Source organism: Amblyomma mixtum, chromosome 2 (genome assembly GCF_055824585.1).
Source record: "Amblyomma mixtum isolate Tamu chromosome 2, ASM5582458v1, whole genome shotgun sequence".
In the NCBI taxonomy this organism is placed as follows: Eukaryota; Metazoa; Arthropoda; class Arachnida; order Ixodida; family Ixodidae; genus Amblyomma; species Amblyomma mixtum.
In genome coordinates this window covers 269,425,058-269,445,809 of record NC_143013.1, presented here as the reverse complement: position 1 = coordinate 269,445,809, position 20,752 = coordinate 269,425,058, and the positions used below count along the sequence as shown (strand labels likewise).

The 20,752-nt window shown below is 44.1% G+C and overlaps 2 protein-coding genes across 6 annotated transcripts in view; one reads left to right on the top strand and one right to left on the bottom strand.

Moving 5' to 3' along the window:
* The window catches only part of Mondo (MLX interacting protein mondo), a 51,490-nt gene extending 44,854 nt beyond the window's left edge, over positions 1 to 6,636 (bottom strand). For 3 of the 5 annotated variants that reach the window (XM_089573931.1, XM_089573932.1, XM_089573935.1), the window contains exon 1: positions 6,114 to 6,633. In XM_089573931.1, coding sequence (XP_089430057.1) covers positions 6,114 to 6,460 — 347 coding nt within the window. In that variant the 5' untranslated portion in view covers positions 6,461 to 6,633. Of the gene's footprint in view, positions 1 to 6,113 lie in introns of all 5 variants that reach the window. The other 2 variants (XM_089573934.1, XM_089573930.1) reach the window with 2 other exon arrangements.
* A 280-nt stretch (positions 6,637 to 6,916) lies between these two features.
* LOC149363965 (uncharacterized) lies at positions 6,917 to 20,405 on the top strand. The gene is made up of 8 exons (XM_089573929.1): positions 6,917 to 7,004; positions 7,454 to 7,620; positions 11,583 to 11,691; positions 14,348 to 14,491; positions 15,236 to 15,392; positions 16,313 to 16,457; positions 17,156 to 17,262; positions 17,484 to 20,405. Exons 1-8 carry the CDS (start codon positions 6,955 to 6,957, stop codon positions 17,643 to 17,645), a joined length of 1,041 nt encoding a protein of 346 aa, XP_089430055.1. The 5' UTR covers positions 6,917 to 6,954; the 3' UTR covers positions 17,646 to 20,405.
* Positions 20,406 to 20,752: the final 347 nt, after the last annotated feature.

Below are 20,752 nucleotides of genomic sequence, written 5' to 3'. Positions count from 1 at the left end.
AACTGTTCGGGTTGTAAAGATTTCTTCTGCACAAACTACTGGCCTGGTTTGTCTCAAGCACAGACCACAGCGTAGCTTACGACACTCTGCATTTCGCAATAAATAACGTAACATCGGAACTTGCTGGATTGCCTGGAATCAGCAGCAGTCGTCTGTGCGCAGAATTTTCGCTGAGGCGAGCGGACTAGCCACGTTGAGAGGCTGCACCATCTGGCGAACTGCGAGGCAACCAATGTGCCTGCTTGGAGCTGGGGCAGGTCTCGCAGTACCCGAGATGGCACAGCCTCTCAAATCTGCTGCTCTGCTCAACTAGACGAAAATTCTGCACACAGACAACTGTAGTTCTTCGCCGATTCCAGATAATCCAGACATGTTCCAATGTTAAATTACTTATATAAAACGAAACCACAATCCTAAGCTACCCTGCGGTCGGTAGATGAGCACAAATAGCCCAGTAGTTTGCACAGGAAAATTTCTTACAACCTATATAGATAAATACAGAACACCCTGTATGATATATTTAGTTTTATGGGGTTTAAATTCCCAAAGTGACTCGGGTTATGAGGAGTGTTGTAGTGGAGGACTCCGAATAATTTTGACGACCTGGGGTTCTTCAACGTGCACTGACATCACACAGTACACGGGACTCTAGCCTTTCGCCTCCATCGAAATCCAACTGCTGCCGAGCACAATAATACTGAGCCACCGGCCCCATCATATGATACATTTAGACACAATCTGACCTTAACTGTATCCAGTACAGTGCACCTCAAACTCCGCTGCTAGTGACCTCTCACAACATTACATAGCATATAAAGTATGTAGCCATAGTCGTGCATACACTGCTATATAAAATGCCCAGGAATGCAGCAGAAATTCTGCCTCCTTAGTAACAGAAGACATTATTCAGAGCATTTTTAAAGCCTACATTTATGGATGAGGGTCCTCCATAGATGACAGCATGAATTTCCTTTTTTTTTGTCAGAACATGCTGACAAGTGCAATAAAAAATGTGAAATGGGAAAAAGCATGCTACTAAATAATATCAGTGTGGAAAATTTAACAGTAGTTCAGACACGAGAAGCACTTATGCAAAGCATTTGTGCCCGTCTCATTTCTGAAGCAACCAGCTTCTGCATTTTGAGTGACAAAAAAGTATAAATATTAGACCGCTTGAACACCTATTGCTTACCATTGTAAACATTTAATAAGTGATTGCTCATTAGTACCCACCCAAGCGCAGCCAAACAGCTGCCACTGAAAGTTATACAGCTTTCACAGAGGCTTAGCAGGTGAAGAAAAAATCATCCTGGTCCAGGGTCCCTGGTATCCTGGTCCAAAGTGCAGGAGCTGGATGACTTTTTCTTTGAATGTGAAGTTTGTATAAAAGCTGTACAGCTTTCATTTGCAGCCATATGACTGTGTTTGGGAGGATGCTAATGAGTAATGACTCACTTATTATAATCTGTACCGCCTTGGGGGATTACCATAAAAATAGGACCAACACTTTGCATCTTACTCGGCAGTGATGTTTACATCGCTATATGACATGACGCTTACTCCCAATGCCATCTTATCATAGCACCACCTTTTGAAGAAAAACAGCATGAAATGAAAGGCTCGAACAGCGTAATCAAAGTGGCATATCTAAATAAAGTTTTCCAATCTGATGCGACAGCATGTTTATGAGAGAGATAGTGACAGCAATGAAATGTAAGATTCATTCCTAGAAATTAAACACAATTTAAATAATTTTCTCACCTGCAGAAATTATCGCAAAAAAAATGCATCCTTGTCCTGAGAATGTTTCAATAAAACTCTTCACTCACTGCCTACACCCTTGCCTAGTTCATCGGAAAATTTTGCAGTCTACTTTGTTTAAATATCAACTTGGCGTAACTACTTCCTTGGTGTGTCTATAATAATTGAAAACAGTCATTTTCTCTATAAAAAAAGTGTATCCCGTTAGCAGCACAAGGCTCCATTATTTAAATAAAACATCTGAAAGTCAAATAGTCCCCTCAAGCGAGGCTGTTCACAAATGACCATTATTTTGACCAAAATAAAATGCTGCCAATCAAATTAACCTGGATGAGTATTTAATTAAAATAAACGAGAGATAGACTAAAATTCAGATATCATTAAAAGCACAAAAACCTGCTCGTTCACACTTCAAAGTGGCAGGTTTCAATTGTTAACTACAACTTTTGCACCCAGGCATGATTGTAACTTCAGATAAAATGTGTAAAAAAGAAAGGAAAAGCTGCAAAACTATTAATGAACTGGGGTTTATTAGGTGCACTCTTAAGCTTACTTCCCTGGAAATTAAGGTAACTAAGCACAGGATGCATATAAGCGCGAGTGTTCACCTGTTAAGTATGACAACCACAAATAAAAAAAAAACTTGCATAGCCTTAATAAGTTTACTACACTGAGATTTGCATTTCATATACTCGTCTTGCAAAAGACTAAGTACAGCTTTACCCAATTAAGCCAAAGCCTAGTTCATAAAATGAAAAAGTTCCATCTCTCTTTTATAGTACCAAAAATTGCTCAGCTAACAAGCATTGGTACACAACACAGCCCATTCTACACGTATCCCAGAACAAGCATGGAACTCATGCAACTGAAATAAAGTTTACGACAGACGCATTAATTCTTTTTATAAGCATGGTCAAATTGGGACCCACCCTTAGGCTGTGCTTCTGGTGCAGTTAACCTGTTCTTTATATAAATAACACAAAGTGAGGTTATTTCTGTGTTCCTGTAGAGAGCATTGCATTTTTTTTATTGATTCTTTTTGCTTTGATCATTCTTGTTTAGATATACGGAAGCATTGATTGCTACAGCATTTACCCCTTCTTATTCTTTCTTAGAGCACAGCTCTTCGGTGCCTATTTCTCCCCATTGTAAACAGCAGTGGGCACCTTGCTTTAAGGTGGGAAACCAATGGAGCAGGAGCTTGGAAAGCAGAGGGTAAAATTGGTAAATTGGTTTTTGAGGAAAGTAAATGGCACAGTATGGATGGACACCTTAACCAGAGGGAAGGCCCATAACTGCCCTCTTGGAACAGTGGACACCTGTGCTTTAAGCTATTTGGTGTGGCACTGTGGCACATGTGCACTGCATGCCTTGGCACTGACAACACAACCATTGTCAATGCCAAGGTAAATAGGGCTTCAGCTGAAGCCATAGGCTGTCCATCCGCGTTCCTTGTGTTCATTGGCATTGGCCTTGACAACATCACTCCAACCATTTTAAGGAAAGGAAGTGTGCATAGCTGGCTCCCTGGGTCAGTGGACATCTGAATCGCCCTTATTGGTACATGGGGTGACAAGAGAGAGAGAGAGAGATGTGGGCTGCAGGCATTGACAACCTTGTGCAAGGAACATGGTGCTGAAGCCATAGGCCTTCGTATTCATTGTGTTCATTGGCATTGGCATTGACCTTTTACAGTCATAACTGGCTCCCTGGGTCAGTGGACACCTGAATCACACCTATAGGTACGTGCGGTGATGAGAGAGAGATGTGGGCTGCATGCGTTAGCACTAGCAATGGTGAGAAAACTCTTGCGATCAGTCATTAACTGCCACCTGCCAGGGTGGCAGGGTGGGTGGGGACTTTAATGTAGATATAAGACAAACAGGAATTTCTAACCACTTATGCGGGAGAACATCCCATTCCTATCGCTCCTAACGCCTCCCACGGCTGTGACAACCTCGCGAAATACTTTGGGAACCAGGCATTGGTGCAGCAAGTCGCGCATATATCCATCTATTTCTCCGACCACAAAGCTTCCTTCATGACAATCAAGAACTGTTAGTGAGTGTTTCTTGAAGGAGGAATACGTGTGAAAATAACAAGTTCTCTGTAATTGTACATACATGTCTTGCTCAAATTCTTTGCCTCAATCTATCGAAAAGCCGAAACAGCTAATGAGCTGCATTCAAATTTCGCACTAGGAAGTAATGCAATCGTCGGCAATTTTTTTTTTCAACTCACTATCAGTGATGTGATTCACATATATTTTAGTCGTGCTTCACTCCTAAAAACAATAAATGCCCAGTTACTGGTGGATAAGTTGAAAGTTATGAAATACAATGAAGATTTTAGCTGCTCCTGAAGTGAGTGCAGCTTTTGCTCTAAACTTTTACACTGCAAAAAGAATACAGCTGTTCTCTAAAAGCGGTGTAATTTCTGAACTCAAGTTTCAGGCAAATGTCACTGAAGAAAACTGATATGCCAAAGAGGAAAGTACTGTCATCAGATGAAAACGAACCAAAACAAGCTGCATTCCAATTCGAGTCGTCCAAAAGGGGCAACGGTCTGGAGAAGTGCACTTTTGTTATGAATTAAGCAAACAATGGAAGGGGTATGAGGGGCTCGTTATAAATATGAGAGAAGCCAACAGCCACAGAAACCAAGGGGCACAGGGGATTTTTTAATTAATTTATTTATTTTGTGGTGTTGATCAATTTATCGGTTCTGGCAGCCTTGACGCCATAGGAAGCATAAGAGGGTTCTCACACAGCTTCCACCCTCGCCGTTCGATGACGTTCTACGTCACATCAGCGGTAACTCAGGACGTGCCACGTCCGCCACTTAAGAACGTGGGTGGCGCTGGTGAACACTCCCAAGGTTAGGTTATTTGTAAAAACATAAATACCCCCGAAAGCAGAAGATTTGACAGCCGTCGCCGTAGCTCAGCGGTAGAGCACCGGACGCGTATTTCGGAGGTCGTGGGTTCGGATCCCACCGGCGGCATGTGGTTGTTTTTTCTTCTGCTTTTCTAATCAATTAGCTTTAAGCGATAACATATTCAGTAATATTATAAATTGATCAACACCACAAAATAAATAAATTAATTAAAAAATCCCCTGTGCCCCTTGGTTTCTGTGGCTGTTGGCTTCTCTCATATTTTGTTATGAATGTAATTCTTAATACGATTCCATGTGACAGCCTCTACATTAGACTGCTGCACAACATCCCAATTAATGCACCTTCTGCTTAAAACAAGTGCTCTAACTGCGCATGCCAAACCACTCAACAAAAAGTGTGGAAATTTGCCAGTGAGCGAATGAAAGCGGACAAGCACGAAAGTTCCCGCGCAAAGCTGTTTGCGCAGACTTCAGGGACTTCAAGCTTATCACCCTTCCCCGTGCTTTCAAAACGTTACTACTGCGCAGACAGATACGTAACACCCCAATCTAGAGACATCTTTACACCCTCACATGAGTGCTCGTTATCATTTACGTCTCGTGGGGCAATAACTCAGACACTGTATAGAGCGAGTGAAAGTAGCCTTGGTAATTTGAATGAAGCTTGTCGTCGTAGCGCTCAAGCAAAGTTAACAGCTTTCAGATCAAGAGCCAAATCAATTCGCTCGTTTATGCCTCACACACAACTCGTGGTCGTTCAATACCACGGCGACGCATACATTTCAGGGGCGGTTTCGAAGCTCAAAGCAGCGCGATATGGCAGACCCCGACGGTTGTCGACAAAAGCGAAAGCAGCAGCTCTTTCGTCACGATTCCATCAGTGTGCGCGGCATCGCGGCAGTGACGTCTTGTAAAGCATGCTGTGGTACGATTCAAGGGCGACTCGAGTCGTTCAGCAACAATGCCTAGCCTGAGGGCTATCAATCTCTGTTATCGTAGCGGAGGCGCTTCCCTTTGCAATCAAGGGCAACATACGAGACAATATGCGCCATTTCGCTAATGTCAACACGGCACGCGGAGTTAAAAATTCACGCCTGACGACAGTGGCGGCAAAGAAGGAGTGATATTTCTTTACTTTCAGCACATGAACGGCATTTCGCTGCGCATTTCCCGACCGTTATATTGAGACAATGGCCTGGTGCAAAACTGAAACCATTTCGTGCAGGATCGGACACAAGCTCGCGCCAACAAAAGAGCGCGCTATGCGGCAGCAGAAGAATGTGCGCCGAAACTTGGCGCTCGAGGAAGCGTTCCGCGAACGGTAACAACTCGAGCACGCGCTTCCGCAAAACATCCTCCGACGAACCAACGGCCGCGCTCAGGCGCTGCGCTACCAGCTTGCGCGAGCGATTCGCGATGGCAGTCGGAACAACGATGCACGGCTCACGTGTTTACCTGTATGCCAGAGTCATGCACTCGAAGAGTTTGGTTAGCGATGCATCGATGGGTATATGGCACGGGGGCTTGATTTGTTTGTCTACTTCCATTCCGTCGTCGGTGTCGAAACTGAGCTCGTCGTTGACTTCATCCAGCGGGGCGGCCAAAGAGGTGGGAACCTCGGTCGCGCAGTCGGACTCGCTGGCACGGGCCACCTCGTCCGTGTTGTCCGCATCATCGATGTCGGACACCATAAAGTGTCCGCTGTGGATGATCTCCGTCGGAGTCTTGCGCGACAGCCTTGCGAGCTCGTCCTCGTCCAGAGGCATAGTTTCGCAGTTCAGCTGCATGCTGCTGGCAGTCATGGTTCACTCGTAGCGCCAAGTTGCTACCGAAACACCTCCGGTACACACACTGCTCACTGCACAGCTGGAGCTCGAGCTAGCACTACGCGCCATAGTGGCGTGGCCATTACTTTCCTGACTTAGCACGGTGCGTGCGTGTTTCCCCGGTTTCCCCCTTCTCTCGTTCCCCGTTTCTCACCAAAAACAAAAGAATATTACGTTAGGTGGCACTAGCTACAACTTCACGTCAGACCTAATGCTACTCGTCCTGGCAGCCTATGGTACATATAGTAGTTGTAATGCTCAGTGCAGGAAAATTTTTGTCCATAAACTATTACTTTCAAATTAATAAAATATATATTTGCTTCTAAAAATGTATTTTTGTTTTTATTTTGTATATTTATTGTTGTATTGTAGTCTCGATAACTAAAACATCACTTGCGATTATAGCGCTTAAAAGAGACCTTTCGAAAGCGCCAGCAGCGCCAGACACAAAGGCGGCAAAGCCGAAGAACATGAGCGAAGAGAACGAAGAGGGCATGAGCGGAACGCAGAGATTTGGAAGGTATGTACGGCGCGAAATGTGTTCTAGAAGTACTTTGGTTTGGGCTAGTTGATTCGTAGCCATGTTTGAAACAGAAAATACTTGAATGGGACGAGGACAAGAAACTGCTTTACGTTCCTTGTCCTCGTCCCATTCGCGCCTTTTCCGTTTCAAACATGGTTAGATGTGTGTGTCTCGTACCGAAAATTGCACTGCGCCTTTTGAGACTGTTGTTTAACTTAATGTCATCTTCGCATTCGGCTGACGTTATCAGAGGGAACGCTTAGTATGGAGTTCGTGAGCGCGATAACGTGCGTATGTTGTGATGCGACATTGCGCGCGCAATTTGTCTGTACCCCGCGTCGTCCGTTAATGCCCATGTCATAACTTTAAATGTTGTTTGCCGCTGTTGCACCAAAGTCATGTGTTCACTCTGGCGTTTTTTTTTATTTGTTTGCACTATAAATTAGGAAATTCAGGCGCCGAACTGACATGGATGAACAGAAGACCGAGCCGGCGCACCTGCGCGACATCAAGAATTTGGTGGGAGAAACCCACGCCAGTTTGTTCAGCGCCAGCATTTTTTCGAAGAAGCTGCTTTCCCAGGTGACGGAGCGGGTGCAGCGATCAGACGACAGTGAGTAATTACTACATCAGACAAACATGGTTTAGTTTGATTTTTGTGATTTTACGTCTGGACCCGCCGCGGTGGCTCAGTGGTTAGCGCGCTCGGCTACAGAGCCGGAGTTTCCGAGTTCGAACTCGGCCGCGTGTCGATGGAGGAGAAACGCAAAAGGCGCCCGTATGTTGTGCGATGTCAGGCATTTACAAATGCTGAACATAACGTCAACGTATGCTAATGTCTTAGCTCAGAAGGCTACGATGGTGATGTGATATAATATAGCTGTAAAAACGATAAACAGGTTAGCTATCGGCTCCTCAGCATGCAGAAACACAAGCCCTGGAGCGTGCCGCGGGCTCATGGCTTTGGTTTTGTTTTTGTTTTTATAGATGGCGCTGCAGTTGTGCAAATTCGAAATTTTAGTTGAAGCAATCGCGTTTATTACAAACAATCGCGAATGATAATCTGGAATGGCCAGAGTGCAGCTAGACTGCCGGTAGCTTTCCTATGGATCTGTTTTTGTCCAACCATGGAGAAAATGAGTGTTGTATTGCAAAAATTCCTGAATGACATGACTACAGTCTACCGAGGTTGGCACTGTGCATCGTTTCTTAGCAGACAACTTCGCAGTTTAGGCATGTTGGTATGATATGACTTGAAGGACAGCAGGGAAAGATAGGAGAATGACGAGTGCTCTTGTGTCTCCTACTTTTTATCCGCTGTTCCCGCCTTATGGAGCTTTTAGCGCATTGTTAGACAAACAAAGCTATAGCTTTGCAAACTGTAGTTGTCATTTGGTTCGGCCGAGTTATGCAGGAGGATTTACTCAGTCTCTCCTGCATTTTGTTCGCTTTCGTTCGAAGAGAGGAACAGGGATGTGCCAAAAGTTACTATAATGTATGCTCTATTTTGTGCGGCCTGAATTTGAAAACGTGCCTGTGCTACTCGGACGACGCTGCCCGGACCGTGCATCTCATCGTTCGAAATATATTCACTTTGGGGAGACCCCCTGTCCTCACACCTCCGGTGGTTTGCAGTGTCAAATATGCTATAAAATAAGCACTATGTACAGCATGGACAAAAATTTGCAGGGTGCGGAAGTAAAAACAAAAAAGTTTTTCTGTTCAGTCGGGCAAAACAAGTTGACGAATTTTTATGGCGCAAGGCAATCTGTGGCCCAAGGGCGCCATGGCGCAAGGTATCGTTTGATCAAGATGGGGTTCAAAGACCTATTTCCCAAGCATTTCACCCCGAATAAGCAGAGCACCAGACCAGGGGAAGCTTGTACTCATTTTATTACCGGTGGGTACCCGGCGGCACTGGGGATCGAACCCCGCACCTCCCGCATGCAAGGCGGATGCTCAACCACTATGCCACCGCAGCGGTGGCAAAACAAGTTAATGAAAAACATACATTGAATAACGAGAGGACACGCACGCTGTATCCACTCGGATAATACCAGCTGACTGACTACAGTGAGGCAATGCGGAAATATTTTTTTTGCGAATCCGCATCCTCCAAGCCTTTATACATGACTGTACATGACTCAAGCATGGCCTAATGACTTCTGACTGAGGCTGTACATTTAGGTGAAGGGATAATAATATTTCGTGGAGGAAAGGAGGCAGCAGCAATATCTGATTAGAAAATAGAGGGTTATTATAGTCAGCTGTAATTAAATGTGTATATTATAATGAACGCTCGCTTTTTGCGAACGAGGGTTGTCCTGTGTATTAGGGCAATGTCACTGCGTCTCGGGTACAATTAACGAACAACTGTTGCTGCACCACTCGTATAGAGTGAACAAGGAGGTGCCGTGAGCCCACTTCCGCTGTCGAAAAACTTGGGCTTTCCTTGAGCACGAAGACCGACAAGTGTCTTCAAGTTCCCGTGGCACCGCCCCGTAATTGACGTGGCGGTCAGGAACTAAGCGGACGCTGAAGTCTCCTTAAAAGTGGAGTGCGATAACTTAATATTTTACATTTGTGGCAGCTTCTCTTGCACTCCTGTATGTGTTGCAAAAGGATGTGCTTGAAATTAATCCGGAGCTCTCTAGTTGCGCGGTTCAGGCGTCCACCAAGATGTTGACAGTTGCGCCATTTCCTTTCGTCAAAAAACTTTCTTTGTTTTTTCAACGTACAGCGTAGTCGAGGGCTTCGGATAATTTAGACCACCAGGGGTTCTTTAACGTGCACTGACATCGCACAAGCGGTTGGGATCGAACCCGCTTCTTTTGGGTCAGCAGCCGAGCATCATAACCACTGAGCTGCCTCGGTGGCTAACATCAGACATATCTGTGGCACTTGCCAGGTGAAAATTTTTAACTGGTGCTAGCTGATAAAATTGGCTTATGGAACAATTCGGAGTTGTTTCCAGCTCGAATCACCTTGGAATTGTTTTATAAACCAGTTTGGCAGCCAGGATTTTTTCCAACAGTCGTGTGAAGAGTGCACTCGGACCGGAGTGTTTTTTTTTTTTTTTTCACACACACATTTTATTTTAATCACCACTGATTTGGCCGCAACTCAGGATGGTGCAGTGTGCATTGGTTGCATGTTTGTGATGTTATTTGTGAAACCGTGGCCGTCAGGAATGTGGCAGGGCGGCAAGGTGAAGGAAGGACGTGAAAACTACACAGCACTGAACCTCCAACTTAATTTTGCATAGGCGTATGCACTGGACGCATAGCATACGGGGTGCAGTTGTGATCGAATTTACATTTAGTTTGCAAGAGAAAAATGTAAGCCGTGCTAACGTACTAGAGCAATATGAGCAGCAACGCCGGAGTGCGGAGCAGAAGCCTCAAATCCTCCTTGTGGAAACATTGTGGGAAGGGTTCTGCTGCGTTGACAGCTTCTGAGAAATGGAAGAACGCACCTCTCTTTTCACTTTGTTTCTTAAAGCTGCCACTGCATATCGCTGCAAGTAGGGTTTGTGGCTATCGGGCACACACTCCTGCGTTCACGTATGTTGCTCATGGTAGTACATTCCGCCTACAGTGCTTTTATTTTTTTCTTCTCACTTCATTATCTCGCAGGCAATGCGCTTCACGCGTTCTTTAAGTTGATGCCGATATTTTAAAGTTTAGCACGCATTCCCAATCCCTGCATTGCACTGCAAGGTGACCGTTGTTCTTATTTTGAGCATTGTTGTGTTCCCTGATCCAATCGTTTTGTGCGACACAAATGTCCCTCCATAATAAGGGCACCAAGTATGCAACTGCCGCTGTCCAAGCTATGAATTTGAAGAGCCCCAGGTGGTTGAACATGATCTGGAGTACTCTACTACAGTGTTCTTCATAGCCTAGTTTAAATATACCCCATGTTTCTCTCCGGGGTTCGGGGAGTTAATCATTTTGCAGTTTTTAAGCAGCTTAACAGAGGCGGAAAACACCGTCCGTGTTCAGTAAAATATTTTCACATTGTATGGATGCTTATGTATGAAAGGTTGGCTCTCTATAAATTTTTTACTTGAAGCAAACTGAAAATTTGTTGGAGTGAAGGAGAGCCTTTTCAGTATACTTGATGTTGACTGCAAGAAAGCATCAGTTGCAATAAACCAGAACTTTGAAGTAAGGTAGTTCTGGTTAACAAGAGTTCTCTGTACAGAGCTACTATACTTTCTTTCGTATGGTCTTCATGAGAACAAATGGCCGTTCATTTTTGTGCATTTTTCGGAGAGTGCATTCACTGGTAGACACAATTAATTTTTCTTGGTTGCTGGAACATCATGGCCGAGTGATGTGCTGGTGGAAGGTTTGAAAACAACTGATAATGTTACGTTTAGAGAGTTTAGAATGACATGATCGGTAACATAGCAGCAGATACGGGCAGGCAATTTAGTTTTTTTTTACTCCGAACTGTATGCTGTCTTGGTACCCAAAGAAGGATTACGCAGGCCTTAGCTGTGTAGTGTGTGCAATAGGAGGGGTGCTTTTCTTCTGTTGTGCTCATGAAAGCTGTTTTATTTCTTGAAAGGTGCCCAGCAGTGCAGTGGGTCTGTCACCCGTCAGCCAAGAAGAATGAAAAAAACTCGCAAGCACAATGTTGATGCCGAGCGCGATTCAGACGAGGACTGCATTGTGTTGTGAGTACGGCCTTTCATCTTTTCGCTGCTAAGCTACATGTTGTCATGGATATATTATACTGTGCTTTTGGAACTCTAACTGCAGCTAGTGTAGCCATGAAGTGAACTCATTTCATTAAGACATTACTGTACTGCTTTTTTCCCTTTGAGGTGGTGCTTCTGTGTATTTAAGTTTGTGCTACAAAGATATGTGATAAACAGCGAATGGATAGCTTATGGCATGTACTTTACAGCCTAGTGATAGATCAAGGTGCACGCATTCATGCCCACCTGCTATGTGTTCTAGCCCTTTCTCCATGAACTGGTTTGGTTTATGGGGTTTAACGTCCCAAAGCGACTAAGGCTATGAGAGACGCCGTAGTGGAGGGCTCCGGAAATTTCGACCACCTGGGGTTCTTTAACGTGCACTGACATCGCACAGTACACGGGCCTCGAATTTCTCCTCCAAAGAAATTCAACCGCCGCGGCCGGGATCGAACCCGCGTCTTTCGGGACAGCAGCCGAGCACCATAGCCACTGAGCCACCGCGAGCCACCAGTTCATCTCCATGAACTGGTGATTCGTTTTAGCACTGGCAGTGCACTAGGTCTCATTTGAGTAACACATGTTACTGTTATAAAATGCTAGGGCTGACCATTCTTGAGCACCTTGACAGCCTTTCTTTTCCATCTTTTCGCTTGTGTTGACATGCCAGTATTGATGACTGGTGAAGAACACTTTAGTTTTTTCACAGATTGAACACCTCTGGGCAAATCGTCCTGTGCACTGGGGTGTTAAAACAAATTATGAAGTATGCATATATACCTGTGTCTGTGCGGTGGGGTGTCAACAAAATATGAAGTATGCATATATATCTGAGTGTTTGTGGTAGTTCCTTGATGCACCCTGAGTGCACTGATCTGTGCTCAAGGTGACATCAAGGTAGGACCCAGGTTTCTGCACCGTCATGGTTCATTGCTGGGTTGTGCTATGTGTGTTGGAGTTGTAAAACATAGTTCTTTCTATGGTGCACATGTGGTAACACACTGGCATAAGCTGCGCGTTTTATTTTTGTGAAATTTCTTATCCTTTGCACATAGCATTTCAAAGCTAATTTTTACTGCTGCAAACTGCCGATGCACGATTGGCACCGTGTTATAAAGGTGTTGTGAACAGGTTACAGATTAAAGTATTGAATATTCATTGCATTTCAGCTCTTCTATAGTTAGCAAAGCACATCGAATGAGGTACAAATGAGACATGTACTCAATTTTTGTTGAGGACTCTTTCGTTGCTTGCGTGGCATGTATACCAGGGTCTTCAGTGCGCACAAGAGTGTTCATTTAATCTTTTAACAATGCTTGTGTATGGTGTCTCTTATATGCTTCTAGTGCATATGTGCCGCTAACATGCGCTGCATGCAGTAAAAACCTCGATAATTCGAATGCAGCGAATTCGAAATCCTGGATAATTCGAAGAATTTCTGCAGTCCCGTAATTTCTAATGTAAATTTGACTAGATAATTCGAAGTGGTGGCCTGTACCAGCCCGGTTAATTCGAAGACTGTGGCGCTGTGCGGGGATTCCCGATTTCGCCGCAAACCGGTGAAGCAACGGCCCCTCGGAGCTGTGAGGTGGTGCAGCAGAGCAATGTTGATGCTTGATATGCGAAGCACCCCAGCTCCAGTACTCCCAGCAGCGACGCAAGCCTTCTTGCTGTGTGCCTGCGACGGGTCGACTGCGCCCAACGCCGGCCTTCGCTGTTTCTTTGAATGGTGTGTCAGGGTTAGGGGATTAGGTCACCGGCATCTCTGATTACTTGAATACTGTCGTGTGTGGGTCAGTCTTTCTTCGGAAAGACAACCATTCTGTATGCCTGAGGTGGTAGTGGGCGAGTGGCGGGAGTACGCGCCCGGTCGGCGTCCATTTACGGCGGGATGCATGGGGCTCCAGGCATCGGGAAAAGTCGTTAATTCGTATGCAAATCGATTCTGCTAAAGAAAATTAGAATTGTGCGCCATTTGCCTGGTTTTATAGCTCAAGAACGAACTTCTCATAGTCTCTGTGGCATGCGTTGCGCCGGAATCCGAAACTACAGGACTGTTTGCAGTTTGGTTTGCCGCCAAGTAAGTCGGGCCACACGTGTGTATAGAGGACAGGATGGAGGGCCTTTTTTTATTTGCTGTTGACCTCCATTGTCTTCAGACTGCTGCCCTTGTGATCTCATCGTTAAGCGTTTATTGCTTCGAGTTGTGCGCATGCCGCGATTCCATCCCACGGGTAACTACAAAACAAAGTGCGGAAGTGGGACAATGCGAGAGGAGAGAGGGAGGGTTAGGGGCGGTGCATGTGTCGACTATTTGGTGTTGACTTTTTTTTTTTTTGTCCATTATGGAGCTATGAGTTGGGTGGACAGACTTTTAAGTTTGTCCAATATCGCTCCCGCAACGAAATTTTTTGCCTTGGTCCCATTTTTTACTCCACTTGGTCTGTTCGTAAACCAGGTTATTCCGAATATTTTTCGCGGTCCCAGTGACTTTGAATTAACGAGGGTTTTATTAGAAGTAAATCTTATCTGTCGGGCTTTAACTTTGAATGCGCTTCACTGCGGCTTGTGTTGCAGTTTCATGTGCTGTTAGAGAAACCAAATGTGTGAACTGGTCTGGTTTTGCTTGCAGGTCCCAAGGTAGTAGCACTGGAAGCACCCGTCGAAGTCCTACTAAAAGGTCACGAAGAGCAGCAAAGTCTGTTGCAGTCGACACGGGGTCAAATCAGTCCTGCGATGAGGTGCAGCACTCGACAGAGACGTTGAAGATATTGCAGTAAGGATTCTTTCTTCCACAGTGGCTTGAATTCTTCGTAAATGAACACATGATGACACTAAATGTGAATGCCAAGTCTAACTAGATTGAGAGATTGGTGTCGAAGACATCTAATTCTTAATTCTTGAACAGAATGGAGTTTCGATGAACCAGAAAACTGCATAAGAGCAAAGCTTCCTCACGAATCTTGGTATAATTGTGCCTGGTCGTGTCGGCTGTTTGCTGGCCATGATTGGCCATTTGCAGCGCTTTTTGTGATGAGGGTGGGAAGTACCAACCAGAACAGGATAGCAGGGTGGTGAGTTGCTGTTGAGATACCAGAATGCAAAGTGTCGATCGCTTTTTATGCTGTCCAGTTGGCCAGCTTGGAGCTGTAACAAATGCTCGCATGATCAACAGGAAAAGCAGTTTTGTTTTCAGTTGTCTTCTTTGATTGGTCGAGCAACTTGCTAGGTATTTTGCTTGGTTTGCTGGAGGGATGACGTTGCATCATTTATTTTTTGGGGTGGCGGGGAGCGGAATCGGGGACTTAATTCGCGATGGTCTTATCAACAACACAGTCACCTTTTCGCACGGAAGAAATGCTGGTACTGTTCGTAAAGGGCAAAGTGTTAGTCAAGCACATCTTCTTGTTTCCCCCGATTTTTCTTCTATTGTTCTTTCAGAGAGCCTTGGTGCTATTTAGGCAGCTTGTAAGCAGTGCACTTTTCTCACTGCTCTCGATATGTTTTTTGGTAATTGCAGGAAGTTGCAAAAGGTAGAGGAGGCCAACTGCATTGACCTGTCGGATGAGTCGTCCGACAGCCTCTCGTGCTGGGGGGAAGTCTCACCCATGAAGAGGGAAAAGCTGGTGATTATTGTGAAATGCCAGGCCACCTTGCTCAACTACTCCACATCACCGGTATGTCTTTCTCATTGATCACTGGTCAGACCTGTATGTAAGGCCTGTAATTTGTCAGTAAGCTATTCTTGACGCTTTTGATGTGATACCGCACTACTAGTGTGCCTCAAGGAGGATGTATGCAGCATTGGAGGGCCACTGTCGCTGCATAATTTCATTTTCTGAGCTTAGCTACCAGTCTGTTTGCTGTTTGTGTGGTGAAGGCTCCCCATATGGACGCCACTGCTTGTGAGAGGCTACACTGCCAATGAGCCGCACTGTGAAAGAGGCTGCGAAAGCCATTGCCGCTACGGAGTAGTTCTGCTTCGGCCCTCCCGACTGTGTACATGCAGTAAAGCATTGATGGAACAGCAAAAGAATTATTGTTGCCGCACAGTTTTTACTCAGAACCAAGCTGCCTATTTCTTTGCCAGTTAAATTTTCTGTGACGACTTCTTGGATGCCATTTGGCAATTCGACTTTCGTATAATTCGGGCATTTTTTTTTTTCCCAGTCCCTTGAAGTACCAGTTAACGTGGTATTACTCTGCTAGGAAGCCAGCACATTATTGGTAACGTTTTTAACCACATAGCCAGTAGGAGACTGCTGTTTGAACAAACAAATCGGTGTCTTTCACAACCAATTTTTGTTATGGAAATGCTGATTAGCAATGTTTTATAGGGAAGACGTTCTTAAATACGACCTGTATCCGTAGGTAAAGCAAATCACTTTTGGCATTGGTGTATGTCTATTAAGGTCCATTTTGATAATTCAGACAAAAATCCCTTGTCTCTTGAAGTTTCAGTTAATGGGAGCTTACTGTAATTGTTATACAGTATTCATAAAAGTGGATATGCTGCTGCTAGGGAGGCAAAATAATTGCGAGTCATTTGTGGCCACTGTGGTGATGTGCATTTTGCTTTCGCTCTCATTTAAAACAGGAAGCGCCTATGAGTGACATCCTGGAGAAGGTAGCCGAAGAGTGCGATGTGGATGTGTCCCAGGTGACACTGATTTTCAACGGCCGGCCAGTTAGACCGGAAGACACCCCTGGGAGCCTTAGTTTAGCATCAGCAGACATTTTGGGTTAGTCTCTTTTCCGAAATGACTGCTGGCACGATAAAACTGCACTGAATTGTCCTTGCGGTATGGGATAAGTCTGGAGTGCAACTTGATAGTTGTACAAGTTTCTTGTCAGCTGAGCACTTTTTGGAGCTGCATATTTGATGTGCTGAGTCAAGGTGCATCAGCAGGTTTGAAGGGCCAGTCTCACTTGCAGTAATTGGCTGATGAATGTCCAGGTGTTTAGATGTCTAAGCGAATAAGCACAGCATTTCACGTTGTTTACATTGGGCACACTGTGCCCAGCAGTGAGCTGCCTGTTTGTGTAAAAGCTCGCCTTTAAAGAGCTTGTTCGACAGGGGCTTTAACTGCGTGCTGTGTAGCTTGTGAACTGGTGCTGCTGTTTGGGGGGAAGGAACAGAGACACCTACACCTGTTGGTGAATTACACCATCTAGGTGTAGATGTCACAGCTGATACTGAAATTTGTACCTTGCTGTAGTTACGGTTTATGCGTCCACTTGTCAGTAAATGTAGCGAGTGTGGGCATAATGCGTGGCTATATTGTAAATTATATCGGGGAACCAAGGTTTGCAGCTATCCGTTTGTATGTCCTAGCATGTGTTTGTGAGAGAGGGGATGCATTTGATTGTCTGATTAATAGTTAAACTTGCTGGCTGTTTACAGAGTCATTTGTTGATTATATTATATTTACTGTTGCAGAATGCATCATCACGAAGTACAGGGAGACGGGCAAAGGGAAGAACACGATATGTATAAAGTTTCAGTGCTCCAACAAGCGGAAGAATGAAAGCATCGAAGTCAGTTCGGTAAGTGCCTTTAGTAAGCAAGGACCATTAATCTTCTATCTGGCTGGTAATCTTCGCTTTATGATGGCATCGGCTGTATTGCTTGGAATTTTTTGATCACCGGTGATCGAATCACAGTGGCGTCGTAAACAAAGAGTGAATGAAGTGTTCTCTGTAAACATGCATTTTGGGCTGCTCTCTTTTCTTGTGGTCATTGAAGATGTGTGCAACTGCTACTGCAGGTAGAACCGCTTAGGGAAGGAGCTGCGGTGCTTGCTGAGAAACTGGGCCTTCCTCTCTCCCGGCTCACGTTCAAGTTTGACGGGGAGTGTGTGGACTTGAAAAGCACGCCACAAGAGCTCGGCATCGAGGACGATGATTGTGTTGATGTTTGTATTCGGTGAGAGATGTAAAAATTCACTGCGGACAGCTATAATTGCCGTTTCCATTAACTAGGGAGTTGGGTCTTGAAAAAATGTTCTTTATTAATGTAGCCATAGTTATGAAATCTTTAGGGAGTATGTATTTTTGTGTGCCAATTCAAATATGTGATTTAATTTCATACACAGCAATTCCTTGAGCAGTCTCCGTGAGGTCTTTTTTGAAGAGCTGTTCAGAAAATTTGCTGCAGAAAACTTGCTGAAATGTATTTTATGGGCTCTTTTCACATGAAGGAATGCAATAAGAGTAAAATTGTCTTCCTGCCTATCGTAAAAGTTTAGTTATAGGGTTTTGAAGTTGCTGCTTCAAAAATGCAAAAGAAAGTTTGTATTCCTGTATCTGAAGTGGCAGCTTCAGTACCCTATAACTCAAGTTCTACGAGAGGCAGGATGATAATTTCACCCTTCTTGCATTCCTTGATGTCAAGAGAAACTCGTGCATTTTAGCCAGTTCTTCGGAGCAAACTTTCTTGAAAGCTCTTTGCAAAAAACTTGCATAACAACATAAGTATCCAAGAAATTGTTTTACATGAAATTAAATGATATATTTATAATCGGCATGGAAAAATGTGTTCCCCCGAAGATTTCATAATTGACTGTGACTACATTAATAACATTTTTTTTTCAATGAAAATTTGCAATTTTTATGGTTTTAAATGAATTTTGTTTGGCGTATGTCACACTTGTGTCTTCCAGTTTTTGTCCGCTATCAGCAACGAATGAAACGCGAACAAGACAATTCAGACATGAACAGAAAAATGAGAACATTTTTGAATGGGGAGGCTCAATAAAAGGGCAGGTTAACTTCACTTCGAAAGCCCCTAACACTGCCCTTCTGAAATGTTAATCAACCTAGGTTGCATTTCCTCTCAAGGAACTGATTTGTTTGTGTTTTTGTGTTAGCGTTTAATTTTTCTTGTTCACATTTCATTTGTTGCTGATAGTACATGGGAAGTTATTTATTTTTATAGGGTATGCACGAATATGCCCACAAGGCGCTGCACATTAAACCAAGGCCTGTATAAATATTATGTATTCTGGAAACTTGTGTGCAACTTGCTGTGTATTATTTTACACTGCTGGCTTATTGACGGATGTCAGCGCCAACCACAGCATTACATGCTGCGCAAAATGCAGGAACACCTTGACTCGTTCCTGTAGTGCACATCTCCGAAAGTCACTAGAATGGGTAGAGTGACTTCCCCTACTAGCTTTGGGGGACATATTTCTGCTTGTTTTAAAGGGTCAGTCTACTGAATTTTATCGACCATATTTTCTTTGCGGCAACCGATAGCTCTTTACTCAAATTACCGTTTAGCCAGCTGTGGTGCCAAGGAGTGCGGTAGAACATTTTAAAATAGAATTTATTAATGTGGGAACACATCTGTATGAGATGGTAGTCTCATCTGGCAACCATCTAGATTTCCGCCGCGCGGCGACAAACATGGCGGCGCCCGTCGAAGCCGGACCTCTCGCTTCGGACTGAATTCTCGTTGTTGCTGCCTTTTTCAGTGCGTTCAATGGCCATAACTGGGGCGCCTGTCTTTCGCTTCGTCTCATCTCGCCTATAAGAAAACATATAAGAGATAAATTTGCTTTATTTTAATAATTACAGTGACGATTCTGCCGCTCCCAGGCTTAAGTGGAGAGTCTGTTTGTTTACAGCAATGGTTACCGTCCTGACGACCAGATGGCGCCACTATAGGCTGAGTTTATTTTTGCGCCTCTGCTAGCATACGCTGAACTAAATGTGGGAATGTCCCTGCGTTTTGCGTACGTGCAACTATAAATATTCATGTGATTTACAGAAAAAGCGAGCGGTACGCCTTCTACAGTTTACTAGAACAAAACGTGCGTTTCTCTGACATTGTGACATACAAATGGTACGTAGTATATTCACTTATGCTTCTACAAAAAAGACTACCACTTTCTTGAACAAAATGAACGTTTGGGGTCGCCACCATGCATTTTTACGCGACTTTTAACGCCGAAATAAAAAATAAATTCCTGCCTAAACTGGGCGCAGATCCCTCGTTATTGATGTTATAGGGGGCCAACTACCAGAATATGCCATTATTTATACACTCATCTCGGTGAGTAGACTGACCCTTTAATATAAAGTGCACCCTCAGATTGAGGGCTTAAAAGAACGCACATCACCACAGGTCAGCAGAAGTGTTTCAATATTTATTACTTTGGCTTCTTCAAAGTGTCTCTTGCTTTGATGTGAGTGGCTTTGTTTTGAAGTTTGCTTTGATGTGAATGGCTTTGTTTTGAAGTATATGGGCACAACTTGACTTAGTGGCATTCCTAATCTTTTTGAATACCTGGATTTTGGCCACAATTGAGTGTCTGTACTTACTGTGTAAGGAAACGAAGCATAAACTCAGTGTTTCACATCATGGTGAAGCCATGTAAAGTCTGAACTATTGCTCACTATAAACATGTGTAATAATGGTTCATTACCTAGCTCGCACTAGTCTTTTACATGCTCATTTATCCACTTGAAAGGTCTTTGAAGCAGCTGCAGATAATTCTGTTGCAACTTGCAGGAGGATATTTACTCTGTCAGTTGTGCGGCAAACTTCAAAGGTCATGTCTTGAAGATGTGGAAATTGTAAATTTAAACAGTGTTTGTTATTTTTCCACCATGTTAATGAAATTTTATGTAGATATGTAAGATATGTAAGTATGCTGATACCAGAATAAATGTGTTTTAAGGCATCTCTTGTAGTCTGACTTGTAGAAATACAGTTATCCCAACTTACTAATCACGTGAGCGGAGTTAAAGGGACACTAAGGACAAACAGAAGTTGGTCTATACTGACTGATCACCGAGTTTATCATTACTGCGTTCTAATGCCATAGAGGCCCACTGAAAATGGATCTTTTATAAGCTACAATTGGAGAATAAACTATATACAGGTGTCGCTTCTAGTGGCAGTCTTTGTAAGAAAGAAAACTATCCTGGCATTCACCATCGGTCGGCAAGCGGGGGAATCTAGATTCCCCTGAAGTTGTCTTCATCATCACGAGTATGAGCAATTTGGTGAGAAAAATGCTCTATGATG

What these genes read in the sequence shown, in the direction of transcription:
- LOC149363965 (XM_089573929.1), top strand. Translation starts at nt 6,955, where the DNA reads ATGAGCGAAGAGAACGAAGAGGGCATGAGCGGAACGCAGAGATTTGGA. An exon ending in GACGAGGACTGCATTGTGTT is followed by an intron (nt 11,692 to 14,347) that starts GTGAGTACGGCC and finishes TTTTGCTTGCAG; the next exon opens with GTCCCAAGGTAGTAGCACTG. An exon ending in AGCATCAGCAGACATTTTGG is followed by an intron (nt 16,458 to 17,155) that starts GTTAGTCTCTTT and finishes TTACTGTTGCAG; the next exon opens with AATGCATCATCACGAAGTAC.